General features: G+C 43.8%; 1 protein-coding gene across 9 annotated transcripts in view; it reads left to right on the top strand.

Annotated features, from left to right (window-relative positions):
* Positions 1 to 362: 362 nt before the first annotated feature.
* SFT2D1 (SFT2 domain containing 1) overlaps positions 363 to 20081 on the top strand; it is a 790079-nt gene continuing 770360 nt past the window's right edge. For all 9 annotated transcript variants that reach the window (XR_012243942.1, XM_073627597.1, XM_073627599.1 and 6 more), the window contains exon 1: positions 363 to 532. Coding sequence is in view for 8 of the 9 variants with exons in the window: in XM_073627597.1 (XP_073483698.1) it covers positions 470 to 532 (63 nt within the window). In the remaining variant the exon portion in view is untranslated. The remainder of the gene's footprint in view (positions 533 to 20081) is intronic.

Below are 20081 nucleotides of genomic sequence, written 5' to 3'. Positions count from 1 at the left end.
TGCACCTTCACCTGGGTAGACAAAATATCCTTGCACCTGCCCTGCCCTGACATAACTGATTACGTGTGCACCACCAGGGCAGTTGCAGACAGAGGCTAAGATAGGAGCTTCCTTTGCTGAAAAGGATAGGAGGCTTTACCATTTAGTGTCATATGTGTCTGCAATGTGTAACACCATAAAGTTTTTAGTTTCCAAGCAATGATAAAATGCTTTTTGTGAGACTGCATATAAAATCCATCCAACCCATTTAAGGGTGCAGTTTGCCAAAAGACAGTTACAGTTAGCCATTTACCCCCGTTTACACGAAACTCTAAATTCTACTATCTAGGTAACTGCTATGAAAGTGACAGTCACGTGGTGGTACAATCACATGACTTTTGTGCGCAGAGGGTTACAGCGCAGTCCCTGAGACTCCGGTAGTGACAGCGGAAAAAGAGCGAAGCGACGTAGTGAAAGTAGTGTAGAGGACATGGACAAGTTGCGCAGAGTGTTAAATGGCCATGAAGATGAAGAGCGCGGGCTCACAACTCAGGTAAAGATTGTTTACGTTGTAGTGCACAGTATCTCAGAACCACCATGACTCGCCGGGTACTATCGTATTTTTTTCTGCATACATACAGGTATGTTTGGGGGGGAGGGGGGTAAAACGTTTTTTGGAGGGGCTATTTAGAAGTAATTATGCGCTTTCAGTGAAGTTACAATGGGGTGTGGTTAGCCAATGTGTGAGACTGAACTAAGAGTACGTTAAAGTATATGTAAAGGCTTGATTATTTTTATTTTTTTTCCCTAAAATAAAGAACTTTATAGTTACCTGCTCTGTGTGGTGGTATTGCACAGAGTATCCTCCTTGTCTCCTCTTGGGTTCCCCGTCGGCACTCTCAGCTCCTCCTTTTCTCCATGTGCCCCCATAAGGAGGCTGCTTACTAGGGGGGTACACATGGGGGCATGCTTCCGAGCTGTGCAGTGTGTCCATAGACAATGTCTCCTACTGCTCTGAATCTGACCTGTGAGACGAGAAACAGAGACCAGCGATGCTGCAGACAGGCGAGGTGCTGGAGAGAGAGGAGGGGTGGTTTAAAGACAGGCAAGGCGCTGGATAGAGGGGGGGCGGGGGGTTTAAAGCGGAGTTCCTCCCAAAAATGGAACTTCCACTGTCTGGATTCCTCCCTCCTCATTCGGTGTCACATGTGGCACCTTTTCAGGGGGGAGCAGATACCTGTATAATACAGGTATTCGCTTCCACTTCCGGCAAAAGATTGCCGCAGTATCTGCGGCGATCTACGCAATGTCTGGCCCTCCTCCATCCCCTTGCTGTCTTTTGGGAGACACACAGGTCCCAGAAGACAGTAGCGTCCACTCAGAATGCGCATGCATCGCTTACTAGCAATGCCGGTGCCTCAACCCGGAGGACATTGCGGGCGCCCTGGACAGGTAAGTGTACTTATTTGTAGCTGCTGACTTAAATTTTTTTTTTTTTTTTTAGGCTATACTCTGCTTTAAGGAATCAGTAGTGGGACATTTTTTAAAGTAATGCATAGAATGCATTATGATAAAAATAGATTAGACTTTAACCACTTTAAGGCTGCTTTCACATTGGCAGCGCCTGGGCATCGGCAGTAAATCGGCGCTATTTTTAGCATTGCATTACCGTCGTTTTTGTGGCGCTTTTTCGGGCGCTAGCGGGGCAGTTTCAACCCCCACTAACAGCCGAAAAAGAGTAAAAGCGCTGGCAAAGCTGCGCTTCGGCAGCGCTGCCAATTGATTCCAATCGGCAGGGGTGCTGTATACACCGCTCCTAAAGCACATCCAAAGATGCTGCTTGCAGGACTTTTTTGAGCGTCCTGCCAGCACACCGCTGCAGTGTGAAAGCCCTTGGGCTTTCACATTTGTGTGAGAGGAGAGGCGCTTTACAGGCGCTATTTTTAGCGCTATAGCGCCTGTAAAGCGCCTCAGTGTGAAAGGGGTCTAACCGCTTCCCGCCGGCCGTCATATGACGTCCTGGACTTTGAGCAGTGATATCTGAATGATGCCTGCAGCTACAGACATCATTCAGATATCGTCTTTTAGAGCCGGCGATTCCCTACACCATAAGAATGATCATAGCGGTTGTTCAGTCGCCTTATCATTCTTATGGGTGGTGAGAGGGGATTACCCCCCCCCGGCCGCCCTCCGTTGGTGACGTCAGTGAAGAGATCTGCCAGCCCCGGATGCTGATGATAGAGATTTCTGGCGGACCAGTTGGTCGAAGGGAGGGCGTGATGTTATGACATCACGCCTGGCCTCTGCATTAAAAAAAAAGGCGTCGCCAGCCCTGGGAAGCCGAGATTTTTTTTTTCAATTTCAGGCTTCCCAGCCTAGAGGTGAAATGTGGGTCTTATTGACCCCATATCTCACTATAAAGAGGACCTGTCATGCTTATTCCTGTTACAAGGGATGTTTACATTCCTTGTAATAGGATTAAAAGTAATAAAAAAAAAAGTGTCAAGCTTAAAAAAATAAAAATAATAAAAATAAAATTAACAAAATAAAAAATAACAAAAAAATGTAAAGTGCCCCTGTCCCCGTGTGCACGGTGTTCAAATCACACATCTGAGGTATCGACGCGAACGTTAGAGCGAGAGCGATAATTTTAGCCCCATCTAGGTCTACTCCTCTGTACATGTAAAACATGTAACCAGTAAAAAGTTTTAAAGCGTCTATGGGGATTTTTAAGTACGGAAGTTTGGCGCCATTCCAGAAGCCTGTGCAATTTTGAAGCGTGACATATTAGGTATCTATTTACTCGGCATAATATCATTTTTCACATTATGCAAAAAATTGGGCTGACTTTACTGTTTTTTTTTTTTTTTTTTTTTTTTTTTTTGAAAGCATGAAACTTTTTTTTCTCAAAAAAATGCGTTTGAAAAATTGCTGCGCAAATACCGTGCGAGATAAAAAGGTGCAATGACTGTCATTTTATTTTAAATCTCTTATTTTATTCTCTAGGCTCTCTGCTTAAAAACATATATAATGTTTGGGGGGGTTCTATGTAATTTTCTAGCAAAAAAATATGATTTTTACATGTAGGAGAGAAATGTCAGAATTGGCCTGGTAGGCAAGTGCTTAAATTCAAGGCATTCCTTAATCACTTGACCTCTGGAAGCTTTTAACCCCTTTCTGACCAGAGCACTTTTTGCAACTTGGCACTGCGCTGCTTTATTTGGTAACTGTGTGGCCATGCAACACAGTACCCAAATTAAATGTGCGTCTTTTTTTTTTCAAACAAATAGAGCTTTCTTTTGGTGGTATTTGATCACCACTGGCATTTTAATTTTTTTATGATATAAACAAAAAAGTCTGAAAATTTTGGGAAAAAATGTAATTTTCTACTTTTTTTTTTTTTTTATAAAAAAATCAAATAAACTAAATTTATGTCATACATATGAATGCCGGTGTTTACATGTAAACACAGGGTCTGGCAAGTGAGTACTCTGTACACAACAATAGGGCAGAGCTGGGCAGCATTAGTAGCAGCACTTCACACTGAGATATTGGAACTAAAACCTCGAGGGTCAAGGGAATTTAAACCAGGATAGTTGGCAAGTATGAGGCAGGCAGCTTCTTTAGGCCCCAAAACAATGGCAGCTGTCCCTTTTGCCCTGCCTTAACCACTTCAGCCCCGGACCATTTGGCTGCCTAAAGACCAGAGGACTTTTTCCAATTTGGCACTGCGTCGCTTTAACTGCTAATTGCGCGGTCATGCAATGCTGTACCCAAACAAAATTTGCGTCCTTTTCTTCCCACAAATAGAGCTTTCTTTTGATGGTATTTGATCACCTCTGCGGTTTTTATTTTTTGCGTTATAAACGGAAAAAGACTGAAAATTTTGAAAAAAAATGATATTTTTTATTTTTGTTATAAAAAAAATCCAATAAACTCAATTTTAGTCATACGTTTAGGCCAAAATGTATTCGGCCACATGTCTTTGGTAAAAAAAATGTCAATAAGTGTATATTTATTGGTTTGCGCAAAAGTTTTAGCGTCTACAAACTAGGGTACATTTTCTGGAATTTACACAGCTTTTAGTTTATGACTGCCTATGTCATTTCTTGAGGTGCTAAAATGGCAGGGCAGTACAAACCCCCCAAATGACCCCATTTTTGAAAGTAGACACCCCAAGGAAATTGCTGAGAGGCATGTTGAGCCCATTGAATATTATTTTTTTTTTGTCCCAAGTGATTGTGTAATTTTTTTTTGTCATTATTCAAAGTTGTCACTAAATGATATATTGCTCACACAGGCCATGGGCATATGTGGGATTGCACCCCAAAATACATTTAGCTGCTTCTCCTGAGTATGGGGATACTACATGTGTGGGACTTTTTGGGAGCCTAGCTGCGTACGGGGCCCCAAAAACCAATCACCGCCTTCAGGATTTCTAAGGGTGTAAATTTTTGATTTCACTCTTCACTGCCTATCACAGTTTCGGAGGCCATGGAATGCCCAGGTGGCACAAAACCCCCCCAAATGACCCCATTTTGGAAAGTAGACACCCCACGCTATTTGCTGAGAGGCATGGTGAGTATTTTGTAGCTCTCATTTGTTTTTGAAAATGAAGAAAGACAAGAAAAAAACATTTTTTTTTTTCTTTTTTCAATTTTCAAAACTTTGTGACAAAAAGTGAGGTCTGCAAAATACTCACTATACCTCTCAGCAAATAGCTTGGGGTGTCTACTTTCCAAAATGGGGTCATTTGGGGGGGTTTTGTGCCACCTGGGCATTCCATGGCCTCCGAAACTGTGATAGGCAGTGAAGAGTAAAATCAAAAATTTACGCCCTTAGAAAGCCTGAAGGCGGTGCTTGGTTTTCAGGGTCCCGTACGCGGCTAGACTCCCAAAAAGTCTCACACATGTGGTATCCCTATACTCAGGAGAAGCAACAGAATGTATTTTGGGGTGTAATTTCACATATTCCCATGGCATGTTTGAGCAATATATCATTTAGTAACAACTTTGTGCAAAAAAAAAAAAAAAAAAAAAATTTGTCTCTTTCCCGCAACTTATGTCACAATATAAAATATTTCATGGACTCGACATGACTCTCAGCAAATAGCTTGGGGTGTCTACTTTCCAAAATGGGGTCATTTGGGGGGGGGGTTTGAACTGTCCTGGCATTTTATGCACAACGTTTAGAAGCTTATGTCACACATCACCCACTCTTCTAACCACTTGAAGACAAAGCCCTTTCTGACACTTTTTGTTTACATGAAAAAATTATTTTTTTTTTCCAAGAAAATTACTTTGAACTCCCAAACATTATATATTTTTTTAAAGCAAACGCCCTACAGATTAAAATGGTGGGTGTTTCATTTTTTTTTTTCACACAGTATTTGCGCAGCGATTTTTCAAACGCATTTTTTTGGGGGAAAAAACACACTTTTTTAAATTTTAATGCACTAAAACACACTATATTGCCCAAATGTTTGATGAAATAAAAAAGATGATCTTAGGCCGAGTACATGGATACCAAACATGACATGCTTTAAAATTGCGCACAAACGTGCAGTGGTGACAAACTAAATACATTTTTAAAAGCCTTTAAAAGCCTTTACAGGTTACCACTTTAGATTTACAGAGGAGGTCTACTGCTAAAATTGCTGCCCTCAACCTGACGTTCGCGGTGACACCTCACATGCATGGTGCAATTGCTGTGTACATGTGATGCCAGACCGACGCTTGCGTTCGCCTTTGCGTGAGAGCAGGGGGGACAGGGGTGCTCTTTTTTTTTTCTTTATTATTTTTTTGCTTTCTTATCTTATTTTTAAACTGTTCCTTTCATTTTTTTTTTTTAATCATTTTTATTGTTATCTCAGGGAATGTAAATATCCCCTATGATAGCAATAGGTAGTGACAGGTACTCTTTTTTTGAAAAAATTGGGGTCTATTAGACCCTAGATCTCTCCTCTGCCCTCAAAGCATCTGACTACACCAAGATCGGTGTGATAAAATGCTTTCCCAATTTCCCAATGGCGCTGTTTACATCCGGCGAAATCTAATGCCGCGTACACACGGTCGGACTTTTCGTCTACAAAAGTCCAACGGACGCCGACGGACTAAAGCTGGCTGGTAATCCGATCGTGTGTGGGCTTCTCCGGACTTTCAGCAGACTTTTTCAGCCTCAAATCCGACGGACTTTAGATTTGAAACATGCTTCAAATCTTTACGTCGTAACTACGACGGACCCCGAAATCCGCTCGTCTGTGTGCTAGTCCGACGGACAAAAACCCATGCTAGGGCAGCTATTGGCTACTGGCTATGAACTTCCTTATTTTAGTCCGGTGTACGTCATCACGTACGAATCCGTCGGACTTTTGTGTGGTCGTGTGTAGGCAAGTCCGTTCGTTAGAAAGTCTGCTGCAAGTCCGCCGAAAGTCCGCCGGAAGTCTGTCGGACAGGCTGTCGGACTTTTGTAGACGAAAAGTCCGACCGTGTGTACGCGGCATAAGTCATGAAATGCTTGTAGCTTCCGGTTTCTTAGGCCATAGAGATGTTTGGAGCCACTCTGGTCTCTGATCAGCTCTATGGTCAGCTAGCTGAATCACCGCCTGCATTCTCAGGTTCCCTGTTGAGACAGGAGAGCCAGAGAAAAACACGGAAGACGGTGGGGGGGTGCTTGTAAAAGCAGTCTAGAGGCTAATTAGCCGCTAGGATTGCTTTTACATGAAAGCCGACCGCTGGCTGAAAAGAAAGATACCAACTTGATACCTAAACCTGCAGGCATCATTCTGGTATAACCACTCAAAGTCGTGAATGGCGTACCTGAAGACAAAAAAATGGTTAACAATAAAACACAGTAAACGGTAAAGTATAAAAAATTGCATACCTGAAAAGTAAACATGATAAAACATAACAACAATAAAACATTGCAGAATAGATTACAGTTAAAAAGAGCAGAACAATAGAGCGCGAATAGAGAGAGAGAGAACAATAAAACGACAACTATTTTTTTTTTGTTATATATTTTTCTTTACACTTTTTTTTTTTATTACACTTTTTTTGTAACTAACTTTTATAACTGTAACCGGTTCCAGGTTCGGGTCTCTCAAAATGCGATGGCATCTTGGGAGACCCTGTGAAAGTGTGCAATGCTGTACCCTACGCTAATACCCAACTAGTGAATGGTAGTGTTCAAAACATTCACCAATGCAAAGACCAGGATTGTCAGGACAGGAGGGACAATAATAGCGGGTGTCACGCCTATATCCGCGCTTGCTGCAGACACAACATCTTTTTTGGGGGGGTTCGTTGGGTAGGGGTACTCGGGAGGACATAAAAATGCCTCTCATGCAGCCGACTGCATTTGGTTGGGGATGTGAATGGGGGAAGTACGGGTGCTGCAGAAGTGGTGGGTTCCCAATTAGGATTGGCGAATGCAGCAGGAATGGCATTATGGGCACGACGGGCCTGTTTGTCTTCTTCTTGGTGGCAGCGGGACACTACTTGTGCTTGCCACCTCACCAGCTTGAACTGCACTTATGGGACTCGCCACGTCACCAAGAGTTACTGTAGTGCTGGTTTGACTACGACCAGGGTGTACTAGACCGCTGGTGCTTGCCAGTTCACCAAAATGCTACCAAAAAAACTGTTAGCGATCGCAGGGATCAGGCCTGACTCTGCGAACGCTGCAGTTATGCGTTTAGTGTTTTGTAAGTGACAGTGATCGATCGATACTGCACTTGGGTGGGCTGGGCTGGGCCGGGCGGAGGGGCAAAACGCAGGTGCTAGCAGGTATCTGGGCTGATACCGCTAACACTGCGTTTTTGGGAACTCTAAACTGCTGGGGACGCTAGTATAGATCTGATCGGATCAGATATTGATGCGTTCAGATACTATACCACTAAGGGAGGCTTATGCTGCGTGCGTGGGTGTTAGCGGTACTGGCGCTAACCTGACGCTGCCTGGGCTGGTGCTTGCCAGTTCACCAAAACGCTACCAAAAAAACTGTTAGCGATCGCAGGGATCAGGCCTGACTCTGCGAACGCTGCAGTTATGTGTTTAGTGTTTTGTAAGTGACAGTGATTGATCGATACTGCACTTGGGTGGGCTGGGCGGAGGGGCAAAACGCAGGTGCTAGCAGGTATCTGGGCTGATCCCACTAACACTGCGTTTTTGGGAACCCTAAACTGCTGGGGACGCTAGTATAGATCTGATCGGATCAGATATTGATCCGTACAGATACTATACCACTAAGGGAGGCGTATGCTGCGTGCGTGGGTGTTAGCGGTACTGGCGCTAATCTGACGCTGCTTGGGGCGACGCATATCACCGCCGGGCGATCAGGAGGCTAAACCTTTATTCGGTAATAAACGGTGGGTGCCCTGACACTATAAAAAATAAATGAACTAACCAGCGTCACCCGTAACAGTTATACGGTGATCAGTGGTGAAAGGGTTAACTAGGGGGCAATCAAGGGGTTAAAACCTTTATTAGGTAGTATATGGGGGTCCCTGTCGCTATAAAACACTGACGGCGAACCTAAATATTTACCTCCCTAACTAGCGTCACCAGCGGCACTAATACAGCAATCAGAAAAATGATCGCTTAGTGACACTGGCGACGGGGTGTGATCAAGGGGTTAAAACTTTATTAGGGGGGGTTAGGGGGGTATCCTAGACCTAAAGGGGGCTAACAGTAACTGCCCTAACACAGTAACTGTCACAAACTGACACCATGCAGTAATCAGAAGAAAAAACAAAAAACAAAAACTGCTTGGTGTCAGTGTGACGGGGGGGGGGGGGGGGTCGGGGGTGTAATTTATGCCTGGCGTGTTCTACTGTATGTGTGTGTTTGTGTAACTCACATTGTAGTCTTCTCTCCTCGGCACCGGAACGGAAAATACCGAACCGAGGAGAGATGACATCATTTCCTTTGCTGTTGTTTAGCATACAGCAGCAAAGGAATGATATGATTGGCCGGCGGCGATCGCGGGGGGGGGCCCACGAACGGATGGTCTCCCCCTCATCTCTGATCGCCGCTGGTCAGAAGCGGACCGCCTCGGGCACTGGGGGGGGGGGGGGGGGTCCGATCGGACCCCCCCGCCCGTGGGAGGCAGATCACATATATGTACGTGATTCTGCCTGCCCGTGCCACCTTGCCGACGTACATCGCCGTGAGGCGGTCCTTAAGTGGTTAAATAAAGGAATAACATTAAATAACAGGAACTTAATAAGATCTTAAATCCAACTAAAATTTGTAATTACAAAAAATATCAATCAAATAAATCTAGGATACCATTAATTTTTCAATTCCATAGTTACAGTGATAAGATCTTTAATCATTAACCACTTCAGCCCCGGAAAGATTTACCCCCTTCCTGACCAGAGCACTTTTTCCAATTTGGCACTGCGTCGCTTTAACTGCTAATTGCGCGGTCATGCAATGCTGTACCCAAACGAAATTTGCATCCTTTTCTTCCCACAAATAGAGCTTTCTTTTGATGCTATTTGATCACCTCTGCCGTTTTTATTTTTTGTGCTATACACGGAAAAAGACCGAAAATTTTGAAAAAAAATGATATTTTCTACTTTTTGTTCTAAAAAAAATCCAATAAACTCAATTTTAGTCATACATTTAGGCCAAAATGTATTTGGCCACATGTCTTTGGTAAAAAAAATGTCTAAGTGTATATTTATTGGTTTGCGCAAAAGTTATAGCGCCTACAAACTAGGGTACATTTTCTGGAATTTACACAGCCTTTAATTTATGACTGCCTATGTCGTTTCTTGAGGTGCTAAAATGGCAGGGCAGTACAAACCCCCCAAATGACCCCATTTTTGAAAGTAGACACCCCAAGGAAATTGCTGAGAGGCATGTTGAGCCCATTGAATATTATTTTTTTTTTGTCCCAAGTGATTGTGTAATTTTTTTTTGTCATTATTCAAAGTTGTCACTAAATGATATATTGCTCACACAGGCCATGGGCATATGTGGGATTGCACCCCAAAATACATTTAGCTGCTTCTCCTGAGTATGGGGATACTACATGTGTGGGACTTTTTGGGAGCCTAGCTGCGTACGGGGCCCCAAAAACCAATCACCGCCTTCAGGATTTCTAAGGGTGTAAATTTTTGATTTCACTCTTCACTGCCTATCACAGTTTCGGAGGCCATGGAATGCCCAGGTGGCACAAAACCCCCCCAAATGACCCCATTTTGGAAAGTAGACACCCCACGCTATTTGCTGAGAGGCATGGTGAGTATTTTGTAGCTCTCATTTGTTTTTGAAAATGAAGAAAGACAAGAAAAAAACATTTTTTTTTTTCTTTTTTCAATTTTCAAAACTTTGTGACAAAAAGTGAGGTCTGCAAAATACTCACTATACCTCTCAGCAAATAGCTTGGGGTGTCTACTTTCCAAAATGGGGTCATTTGGGGGGGTTTTGTGCCACCTGGGCATTCCATGGCCTCCGAAACTGTGATAGGCAGTGAAGAGTAAAATCAAAAATTTACGCCCTTAGAAAGCCTGAAGGCGGTGCTTGGTTTTCAGGGTCCCGTACGCGGCTAGACTCCCAAAAAGTCTCACACATGTGGTATCCCTATACTCAGGAGAAGCAACAGAATGTATTTTGGGGTGTAATTTCACATATTCCCATGGCATGTTTGAGCAATATATCATTTAGTAACAACTTTGTGCAAAAAAAAAAAAAAAAAAAAAATTTGTCTCTTTCCCGCAACTTATGTCACAATATAAAATATTTCATGGACTCGACATGACTCTCAGCAAATAGCTTGGGGTGTCTACTTTCCAAAATGGGGTCATTTGGGGGGGGGGTTTGAACTGTCCTGGCATTTTATGCACAACGTTTAGAAGCTTATGTCACACATCACCCACTCTTCTAACCACTTGAAGACAAAGCCCTTTCTGACACTTTTTGTTTACATGAAAAAATTATTTTTTTTTTCCAAGAAAATTACTTTGAACTCCCAAACATTATATATTTTTTTAAAGCAAACGCCCTACAGATTAAAATGGTGGGTGTTTCATTTTTTTTTTTCACACAGTATTTGCGCAGCGATTTTTCAAACGCATTTTTTTGGGGGAAAAAACACACTTTTTTAAATTTTAATGCACTAAAACACACTATATTGCCCAAATGTTTGATGAAATAAAAAAGATGATCTTAGGCCGAGTACATGGATACCAAACATGACATGCTTTAAAATTGCGCACAAACGTGCAGTGGTGACAAACTAAATACATTTTTAAAAGCCTTTAAAAGCCTTTACAGGTTACCACTTTAGATTTACAGAGGAGGTCTACTGCTAAAATTGCTGCCCTCAACCTGACGTTCGCGGTGACACCTCACATGCATGGTGCAATTGCTGTGTACATGTGATGCCAGACCGACGCTTGCGTTCGCCTTTGCGTGAGAGCAGGGGGGACAGGGGTGCTCTTTTTTTTTTCTTTATTATTTTTTTGCTTTCTTATCTTATTTTTAAACTGTTCCTTTCATTTTTTTTTTTTAATCATTTTTATTGTTATCTCAGGGAATGTAAATATCCCCTATGATAGCAATAGGTAGTGACAGGTACTCTTTTTTTGAAAAAATTGGGGTCTATTAGACCCTAGATCTCTCCTCTGCCCTCAAAGCATCTGACTACACCAAGATCGGTGTGATAAAATGCTTTCCCAATTTCCCAATGGCGCTGTTTACATCCGGCGAAATCTAATGCCGCGTACACACGGTCGGACTTTTCGTCTACAAAAGTCCAACGGACGCCGACGGACTAAAGCTGGCTGGTAATCCGATCGTGTGTGGGCTTCTCCGGACTTTCAGCAGACTTTTTCAGCCTCAAATCCGACGGACTTTAGATTTGAAACATGCTTCAAATCTTTACGTCGTAACTACGACGGACCCCGAAATCCGCTCGTCTGTGTGCTAGTCCGACGGACAAAAACCCATGCTAGGGCAGCTATTGGCTACTGGCTATGAACTTCCTTATTTTAGTCCGGTGTACGTCATCACGTACGAATCCGTCGGACTTTTGTGTGGTCGTGTGTAGGCAAGTCCGTTCGTTAGAAAGTCTGCTGCAAGTCCGCCGAAAGTCCGCCGGAAGTCTGTCGGACAGGCTGTCGGACTTTTGTAGACGAAAAGTCCGACCGTGTGTACGCGGCATAAGTCATGAAATGCTTGTAGCTTCCGGTTTCTTAGGCCATAGAGATGTTTGGAGCCACTCTGGTCTCTGATCAGCTCTATGGTCAGCTAGCTGAATCACCGCCTGCATTCTCAGGTTCCCTGTTGAGACAGGAGAGCCAGAGAAAAACACGGAAGACGGTGGGGGGGTGCTTGTAAAAGCAGTCTAGAGGCTAATTAGCCGCTAGGATTGCTTTTACATGAAAGCCGACCGCTGGCTGAAAAGAAAGATACCAACTTGATACCTAAACCTGCAGGCATCATTCTGGTATAACCACTCAAAGTCGTGAATGGCGTACCTGAAGACAAAAAAATGGTTAACAATAAAACACAGTAAACGGTAAAGTATAAAAAATTGCATACCTGAAAAGTAAACATGATAAAACATAACAACAATAAAACATTGCAGAATAGATTACAGTTAAAAAGAGCAGAACAATAGAGCGCGAATAGAGAGAGAGAGAACAATAAAACGACAACTATTTTTTTTTTGTTATATATTTTTCTTTACACTTTTTTTTTTTATTACACTTTTTTTGTAACTAACTTTTATAACTGTAACCGGTTCCAGGTTCGGGTCTCTCAAAATGCGATGGCATCTTGGGAGACCCTGTGAAAGTGTGCAATGCTGTACCCTACGCTAATACCCAACTAGTGAATGGTAGTGTTCAAAACATTCACCAATGCAAAGACCAGGATTGTCAGGACAGGAGGGACAATAATAGCGGGTGTCACGCCTATATCCGCGCTTGCTGCAGACACAACATCTTTTTTGGGGGGGTTCGTTGGGTAGGGGTACTCGGGAGGACATAAAAATGCCTCTCATGCAGCCGACTGCATTTGGTTGGGGATGTGAATGGGGGAAGTACGGGTGCTGCAGAAGTGGTGGGTTCCCAATTAGGATTGGCGAATGCAGCAGGAATGGCATTATGGGCACGACGGGCCTGTTTGTCTTCTTCTTGGTGGCAGCGGGACACTACTTGTGCTTGCCACCTCACCAGCTTGAACTGCACTTATGGGACTCGCCACGTCACCAAGAGTTACTGTAGTGCTGGTTTGACTACGACCAGGGTGTACTAGACCGCTGGTGCTTGCCAGTTCACCAAAATGCTACCAAAAAAACTGTTAGCGATCGCAGGGATCAGGCCTGACTCTGCGAACGCTGCAGTTATGCGTTTAGTGTTTTGTAAGTGACAGTGATCGATCGATACTGCACTTGGGTGGGCTGGGCTGGGCCGGGCGGAGGGGCAAAACGCAGGTGCTAGCAGGTATCTGGGCTGATACCGCTAACACTGCGTTTTTGGGAACTCTAAACTGCTGGGGACGCTAGTATAGATCTGATCGGATCAGATATTGATGCGTTCAGATACTATACCACTAAGGGAGGCTTATGCTGCGTGCGTGGGTGTTAGCGGTACTGGCGCTAACCTGACGCTGCCTGGGCTGGTGCTTGCCAGTTCACCAAAACGCTACCAAAAAAACTGTTAGCGATCGCAGGGATCAGGCCTGACTCTGCGAACGCTGCAGTTATGTGTTTAGTGTTTTGTAAGTGACAGTGATTGATCGATACTGCACTTGGGTGGGCTGGGCGGAGGGGCAAAACGCAGGTGCTAGCAGGTATCTGGGCTGATCCCACTAACACTGCGTTTTTGGGAACCCTAAACTGCTGGGGACGCTAGTATAGATCTGATCGGATCAGATATTGATCCGTACAGATACTATACCACTAAGGGAGGCGTATGCTGCGTGCGTGGGTGTTAGCGGTACTGGCGCTAATCTGACGCTGCTTGGGGCGACGCATATCACCGCCGGGCGATCAGGAGGCTAAACCTTTATTCGGTAATAAACGGTGGGTGCCCTGACACTATAAAAAATAAATGAACTAACCAGCGTCACCCGTAACAGTTATACGGTGATCAGTGGTGAAAGGGTTAACTAGGGGGCAATCAAGGGGTTAAAACCTTTATTAGGTAGTATATGGGGGTCCCTGTCGCTATAAAACACTGACGGCGAACCTAAATATTTACCTCCCTAACTAGCGTCACCAGCGGCACTAATACAGCAATCAGAAAAATGATCGCTTAGTGACACTGGCGACGGGGTGTGATCAAGGGGTTAAAACTTTATTAGGGGGGGTTAGGGGGGTATCCTAGACCTAAAGGGGGCTAACAGTAACTGCCCTAACACAGTAACTGTCACAAACTGACACCATGCAGTAATCAGAAGAAAAAACAAAAAACAAAAACTGCTTGGTGTCAGTGTGACGGGGGGGGGGGGGGGGGTCGGGGGTGTAATTTATGCCTGGCGTGTTCTACTGTATGTGTGTGTTTGTGTAACTCACATTGTAGTCTTCTCTCCTCGGCACCGGAACGGAAAATACCGAACCGAGGAGAGATGACATCATTTCCTTTGCTGTTGTTTAGCATACAGCAGCAAAGGAATGATATGATTGGCCGGCGGCGATCGCGGGGGGGGGCCCACGAACGGATGGTCTCCCCCTCATCTCTGATCGCCGCTGGTCAGAAGCGGACCGCCTCGGGCACTGGGGGGGGGGGGGTCCGATCGGACCCCCCCGCCCGTGGGAGGCAGATCACATATATGTACGTGATTCTGCCTGCCCGTGCCACCTTGCCGACGTACATCGCCGTGAGGCGGTCCTTAAGTGGTTAAATAAAGGAATAACATTAAATAACAGGAACTTAATAAGATCTTAAATCCAACTAAAATTTGTAATTACAAAAAATATCAATCAAATAAATCTAGGATACCATTAATTTTTCAATTCCATAGTTACAGTGATAAGATCTTTAATCATTAACCACTTCAGCCCCGGAAAGATTTACCCCCTTCCTGACCAGAGCACTTTTTCCAATTTGGCACTGCGTCGCTTTAACTGCTAATTGCGCGGTCATGCAATGCTGTACCCAAACGAAATTTGCATCCTTTTCTTCCCACAAATAGAGCTTTCTTTTGATGCTATTTGATCACCTCTGCCGTTTTTATTTTTTGTGCTATACACGGAAAAAGACCGAAAATTTTGAAAAAAAATGATATTTTCTACTTTTTGTTCTAAAAAAAATCCAATAAACTCAATTTTAGTCATACATTTAGGCCAAAATGTATTTGGCCACATGTCTTTGGTAAAAAAAATGTCTAAGTGTATATTTATTGGTTTGCGCAAAAGTTATAGCGCCTACAAACTAGGGTACATTTTCTGGAATTTACACAGCCTTTAATTTATGACTGCCTATGTCGTTTCTTGAGGTGCTAAAATGGCAGGGCAGTACAAAACCCCCACAAATGACCCCATTTTGGAAAGTAGACACCCCAAGGAAATTGCGGAGAGGCATGTTGAGCCCATTGATTATTCATTTTTTTTGTCTCAAGTGATTGAATAATGACAAAAAAAAAAAAAAATTACAAAAAGTTGTCACTAAATGATATATTGCTCACACAGGCCATGGGCATATGTGGAATTGCACCCCAAAATACATTTAGCTGCTTCTCCTGAGTATGGGGATACCACATGTGTGGGACTTTTTGGGAGCCTAGCCGCGTACGGGGCCCCGAAAACCAATCACTGCCTTCAGGATTTCTAAGGGCGTACATTTTTGATTTTACTCCTCACTACCTATCACAGTTTTGAAGGCCATAAAATGCCCAGATGGCACAACCCCCCCCCCCCCCCCAAATGACCCCATTTTGGAAAGTAGACACCCCAAGCTATTTGCTGAGAGGCATGTTGAGTCCATGGAATATTTTATATTTTGACACAAGTTGCGGGAAAGTGACAATTTTTTTTTTTTTTTTTTGCACAAAGTTGTCACTAAATGATATATTGCTCACACAGGTCATGGGCATATGTGGAATTGCACCCCAAAATACATTCTGCTGCTTCTCTTGAGTACGGGGATACCACATGTGTGGGACTTTTTAGGAGCCTAGCTGCGTACGGGGCCCCGAAAACCAATCACCGCCTTCAGGATTTCTAAGGGTGTACATTTTTGATTTCACTCTTCACTGCCTATCACAGTTTCGGAGGTCATGGAATGCCCAGGTGGCACAACCCCCCCCCAAATTACCCCATTTTGGAAAGTAGACACCCCAAGCTATTTGCTGAGAGGCATGGTGAGTATTTTGCAGCTCTCATTTGTTTTTGAAAATGAAGAAAGACAAAAAAAAAAATTTTTTTTTTCTTTTTTTTAATTTTCAAAACTTTGTGACAAAAAGTGAGGTCTGCAAAATACTCACTATACCGCTCAGCAAATAGCTTTGGGTGTCTACTTTCCAAAATGGGGTCATTTGGGGGGGTTTTGTGCCACCTGGGCATTCCATGGCCTCCGAGACTGTGATAGGCAGTGAAGAGTGAAATCAAAAATTTACGCCCTTAGAAAGCCTGAAGGCGGTGCTTGGTTTTCAGGGTCCCATACGCGGCTGGGCTCCCAAAAAGTCTCACACATGTGGTATCCCCGTACTCAGGAGAAGCAACAGAATGTATTTTCGGGTGTAATTTCACATATTCCCATGGCATGTTTGAGCAATATATCATTTAGTGACAACTTTGTGCAAAAAAAAAAAAAAAAAAATTTGTCTCTTTCCCGCAACTTGTGTCACAATATAAAATATTCCATGGACTCGACATGCCTCTCAGCAAATAGCTTGGGGTGTCTACTTTCCAAAATGGGGTCATTTGGGGGGGGTTTGAACTGTCCTGGCATTTTATGCACAACATTTAGAAGCTTATGTCACACATCACCCACTCTTCTAACCACTTGAAGACAAAGCCCTTTCTGACACTTTTTGATTACATGAAAAAATTATTTTTTTTTGCAAGAAAATTACTTTGAACCCCCAAACATTATATATTTTTTTAAAGCAAATGCCCTACAGATTAAAATGGTGGGTGTTTCATTTTTTTTTTCACACAGTATTTGCGCAGCGATTTTTCAAACGCATTTTTTGGGGAAAAAACACACTTTTTTACATTTTAATGCACTAAAACACACTATATTGCCCAAATGTTTGATGAAATAAAAAAGATGATCTTAGGCCGAGTACATGGATACCAAACATGACATGCTTTACAATTGCGCACAAACGTGCAGTGGCAACAAAATAAATACATTTTTAAAAGCCTTTACAGGTTACCACTTTAGATTTACAGAGGAGGTCTACTGCTAAAATTACTGCCCTCGATCTGACCGTCGCGGTGATACCTCACATGCATGGTGCAATTGCTGTTTACATTTGACGCCAGACCGACGCTTGCGTTCGCCTTAGCGCGAGAGCAGGGGGGACAGGGGTGCTTTTTTTTTTTTTTTTTTTTTTTTTTTTTTCTTTATTATTTTTTGCTTTTTTATCTTATTTTAAAACTGTTCCTTTCATTTTTTTTTTTTTTTTTTTTTTTAATCATTTTTATTGTTATCTCAGGGAATGTAAATATCCCCTATGATAGCAATAGGTAGTGACAGGTACTCTTTTTTTGAAAAAATTGGGGTCTATTAGACCCTAGATTTCTCCTCTGCCCTCAAAGCATCTGACCACACCAAGATCGGTGTGATACAATGCTTCCCCAATTTCCCAATGGCGCTATTTACATCCGGCGATTTTATGATAAGTCATAAAATGCTCGTAGCTTCCGGTTTCTTAGGCCATAGAGATGTTTGGAGCCACTCTGGTCTCTGATCAGCTCTATGGTCAGCTGGCTGAATCACCGGCTGCATTCTCAGGTTCCCTGTTGAGACAGGAGAGCCAGAGAAAAACACGGAAGACGGTGGGGGGGGGGGCATTCTCTCCCACTGCTTGTAAAAGCAGTCTAGAGGCTAATTAGCCGCTAGGATTGCTTTTACATGAAAGCCGACCGCTGGCTGAAAAGAATGATACCAAGATGATACCTAAACCTGCAAGCATCATTCTGGTATAACCACTCAAAGTCGTGAATGGTGTACCTGAAGACAAAAAAATGGTTAACAATAAAGCACAGTAAACGGTAAAGTATAAAAAATTGCATACCTGAAAAGCAAACATGATAAAACATAATAACAATAAAACATTGAAGAATAGAATACAGTAAAAAAGAGCAGAACAATAGAGAGAGAGAATAGAGAGAGAACAATAAAACGACAACTATTATTTTTTATTTTATATTTTTGTTTGTGTGTTTTTTTTTTTTTTTTTTTTTTTACACTTTTTTTGTAACTGTAACTTTTATAACGGTAACCGGTTCCAGGTTCGGGTCTCTCAAAATGCGATGGCATCTTGGGAGACCCTGTGAAAGTGTGCCTAGTCTGTGCAATGCTGTACCCTACGCTAATACTCAACTAGTGAATGGTAGCGTTCAAAACATTCACCAATGCAAAGACCAGGATTGACAGGAGGGACAATAATAGCGGGTGTCACGCCTATATCCGCGCTTGCTGTAGACACGACATCTTTTTTGGGGGGGTTCGTTGGGTAGGGGTACTCGGGAGGACATAAAAATGCCTCTCATGCAGCCGACTGCATTTGGTTGGGGATGTGAATGGGGGAAGTACGGGCGCTGCAGAAGTGGTGGGTTCCCAATTAGAATTGGCGAATGCAGCAGGAAGGGCATTATGGGCACGACGGGCCTGTGTTTGTCTTTTTGGTGGCAGCGGGACACTACTTGTGCTTGCCACCTCACCAGCTTGAACTGCACTTATGGGACTCGCCACGTCACCAAAACGCTACCAAAAAAACTGTTAACGATCGCAGGGATCAGGCCTGACTCTGCGAACGATGCAGTTATGCGTTTAGTGTTTTGTAAGTGACAGTGATCGATCGATACTGCACTTGGGTGGGCTGGGCCGGGGCAGGCGGAGGGGCAAAACGCAGGTGCTAGCAGGTATCTGGGCTGATCCCACTAACACTGCGTTTTTGGGAACCCTAAACTGCTGGGGACGCCAGTATAGATCTGATCAGATATTGATCAGTTCAGATACTATACCACTAAGGGAGGTGTACGGTGCGTGCGTGGGTGTTAGCGCTACTGGCACTAAGCTGACGCTGCCTGGGGCTGGTGCTTGCCAGTTCACCAAAACGCTACCAAAAAAACTGTTAGCGATCGCAGGGATCAGGCCTGACTCTGCGAACGCTGCAGTTATGCGTTTAGTGTTTTGTAAGTGACAGTGATCGATCGATACTGCACTTGGGTGGGGTGGGGTGGGCTGGGCTGGCCTGGGGGAAGGGGCAAAACGCAGGTGCTAGCAGGTATCTGGGCTGATCCCGCTAACACTGCGTTTTTGGGAACCCTATACTGCTGGGGATGCTAGTATAGATCTGAACGGATCAGATATTGATCCGTTCAGATACTATACCACTAAGGGAGGCGTATGCTGCGTGCGTGGGTGTTAGCGGTACTGGCGCTAATCTGACGCTGCCTGGGGCGACGCATATCACCGCTGGGCGATCAGGGGGCTAAACCTTTATTCGGGAATAAACGCCGGGTGCCCTGACACTATAAAAAATAAACGAACTAACCAGCGTCACCCGTAACGGTTATACGGTGATCAGTGGTGAAAGGGTTAACTAGGGGGCAATCAAGGGGTTAAAACATTTATTAGATAGTAAATCGGGGTCCCTGTCGCTATAAAACGCTGACGGCGAACCTAAATATTTACGTCCCTAACTAGCGTCACCAGCGAAATTAATACAGCGATCAGAAAAATGATCGCTTAGCGACACTGGTGACGGGGGGTGATCAAGGGGTTAAAACTTTATTAGGGGGGTTAGGGGGGTATCCTAGACCTAAAGGGGGCCTAATACTCACTGCCCTAACACTGTAACTGTCACAATCTGACACCAATACAGTAATCAGGAAAAAAAAAAAAAAAAAAAAACCTGCTTGGTGTCAGTTTGTGACAGGGGGGGTGATGGGGGGGGGGGATCGGGGGG

This window comes from Aquarana catesbeiana, linkage group LG04 (assembly GCF_042186555.1).
Source record: "Aquarana catesbeiana isolate 2022-GZ linkage group LG04, ASM4218655v1, whole genome shotgun sequence".
In the NCBI taxonomy this organism is placed as follows: domain Eukaryota; kingdom Metazoa; phylum Chordata; class Amphibia; order Anura; family Ranidae; genus Aquarana; species Aquarana catesbeiana.
Note: the sequence above shows the minus strand (reverse complement) of the source record. Positions and strands in the feature narration are given on the sequence as shown.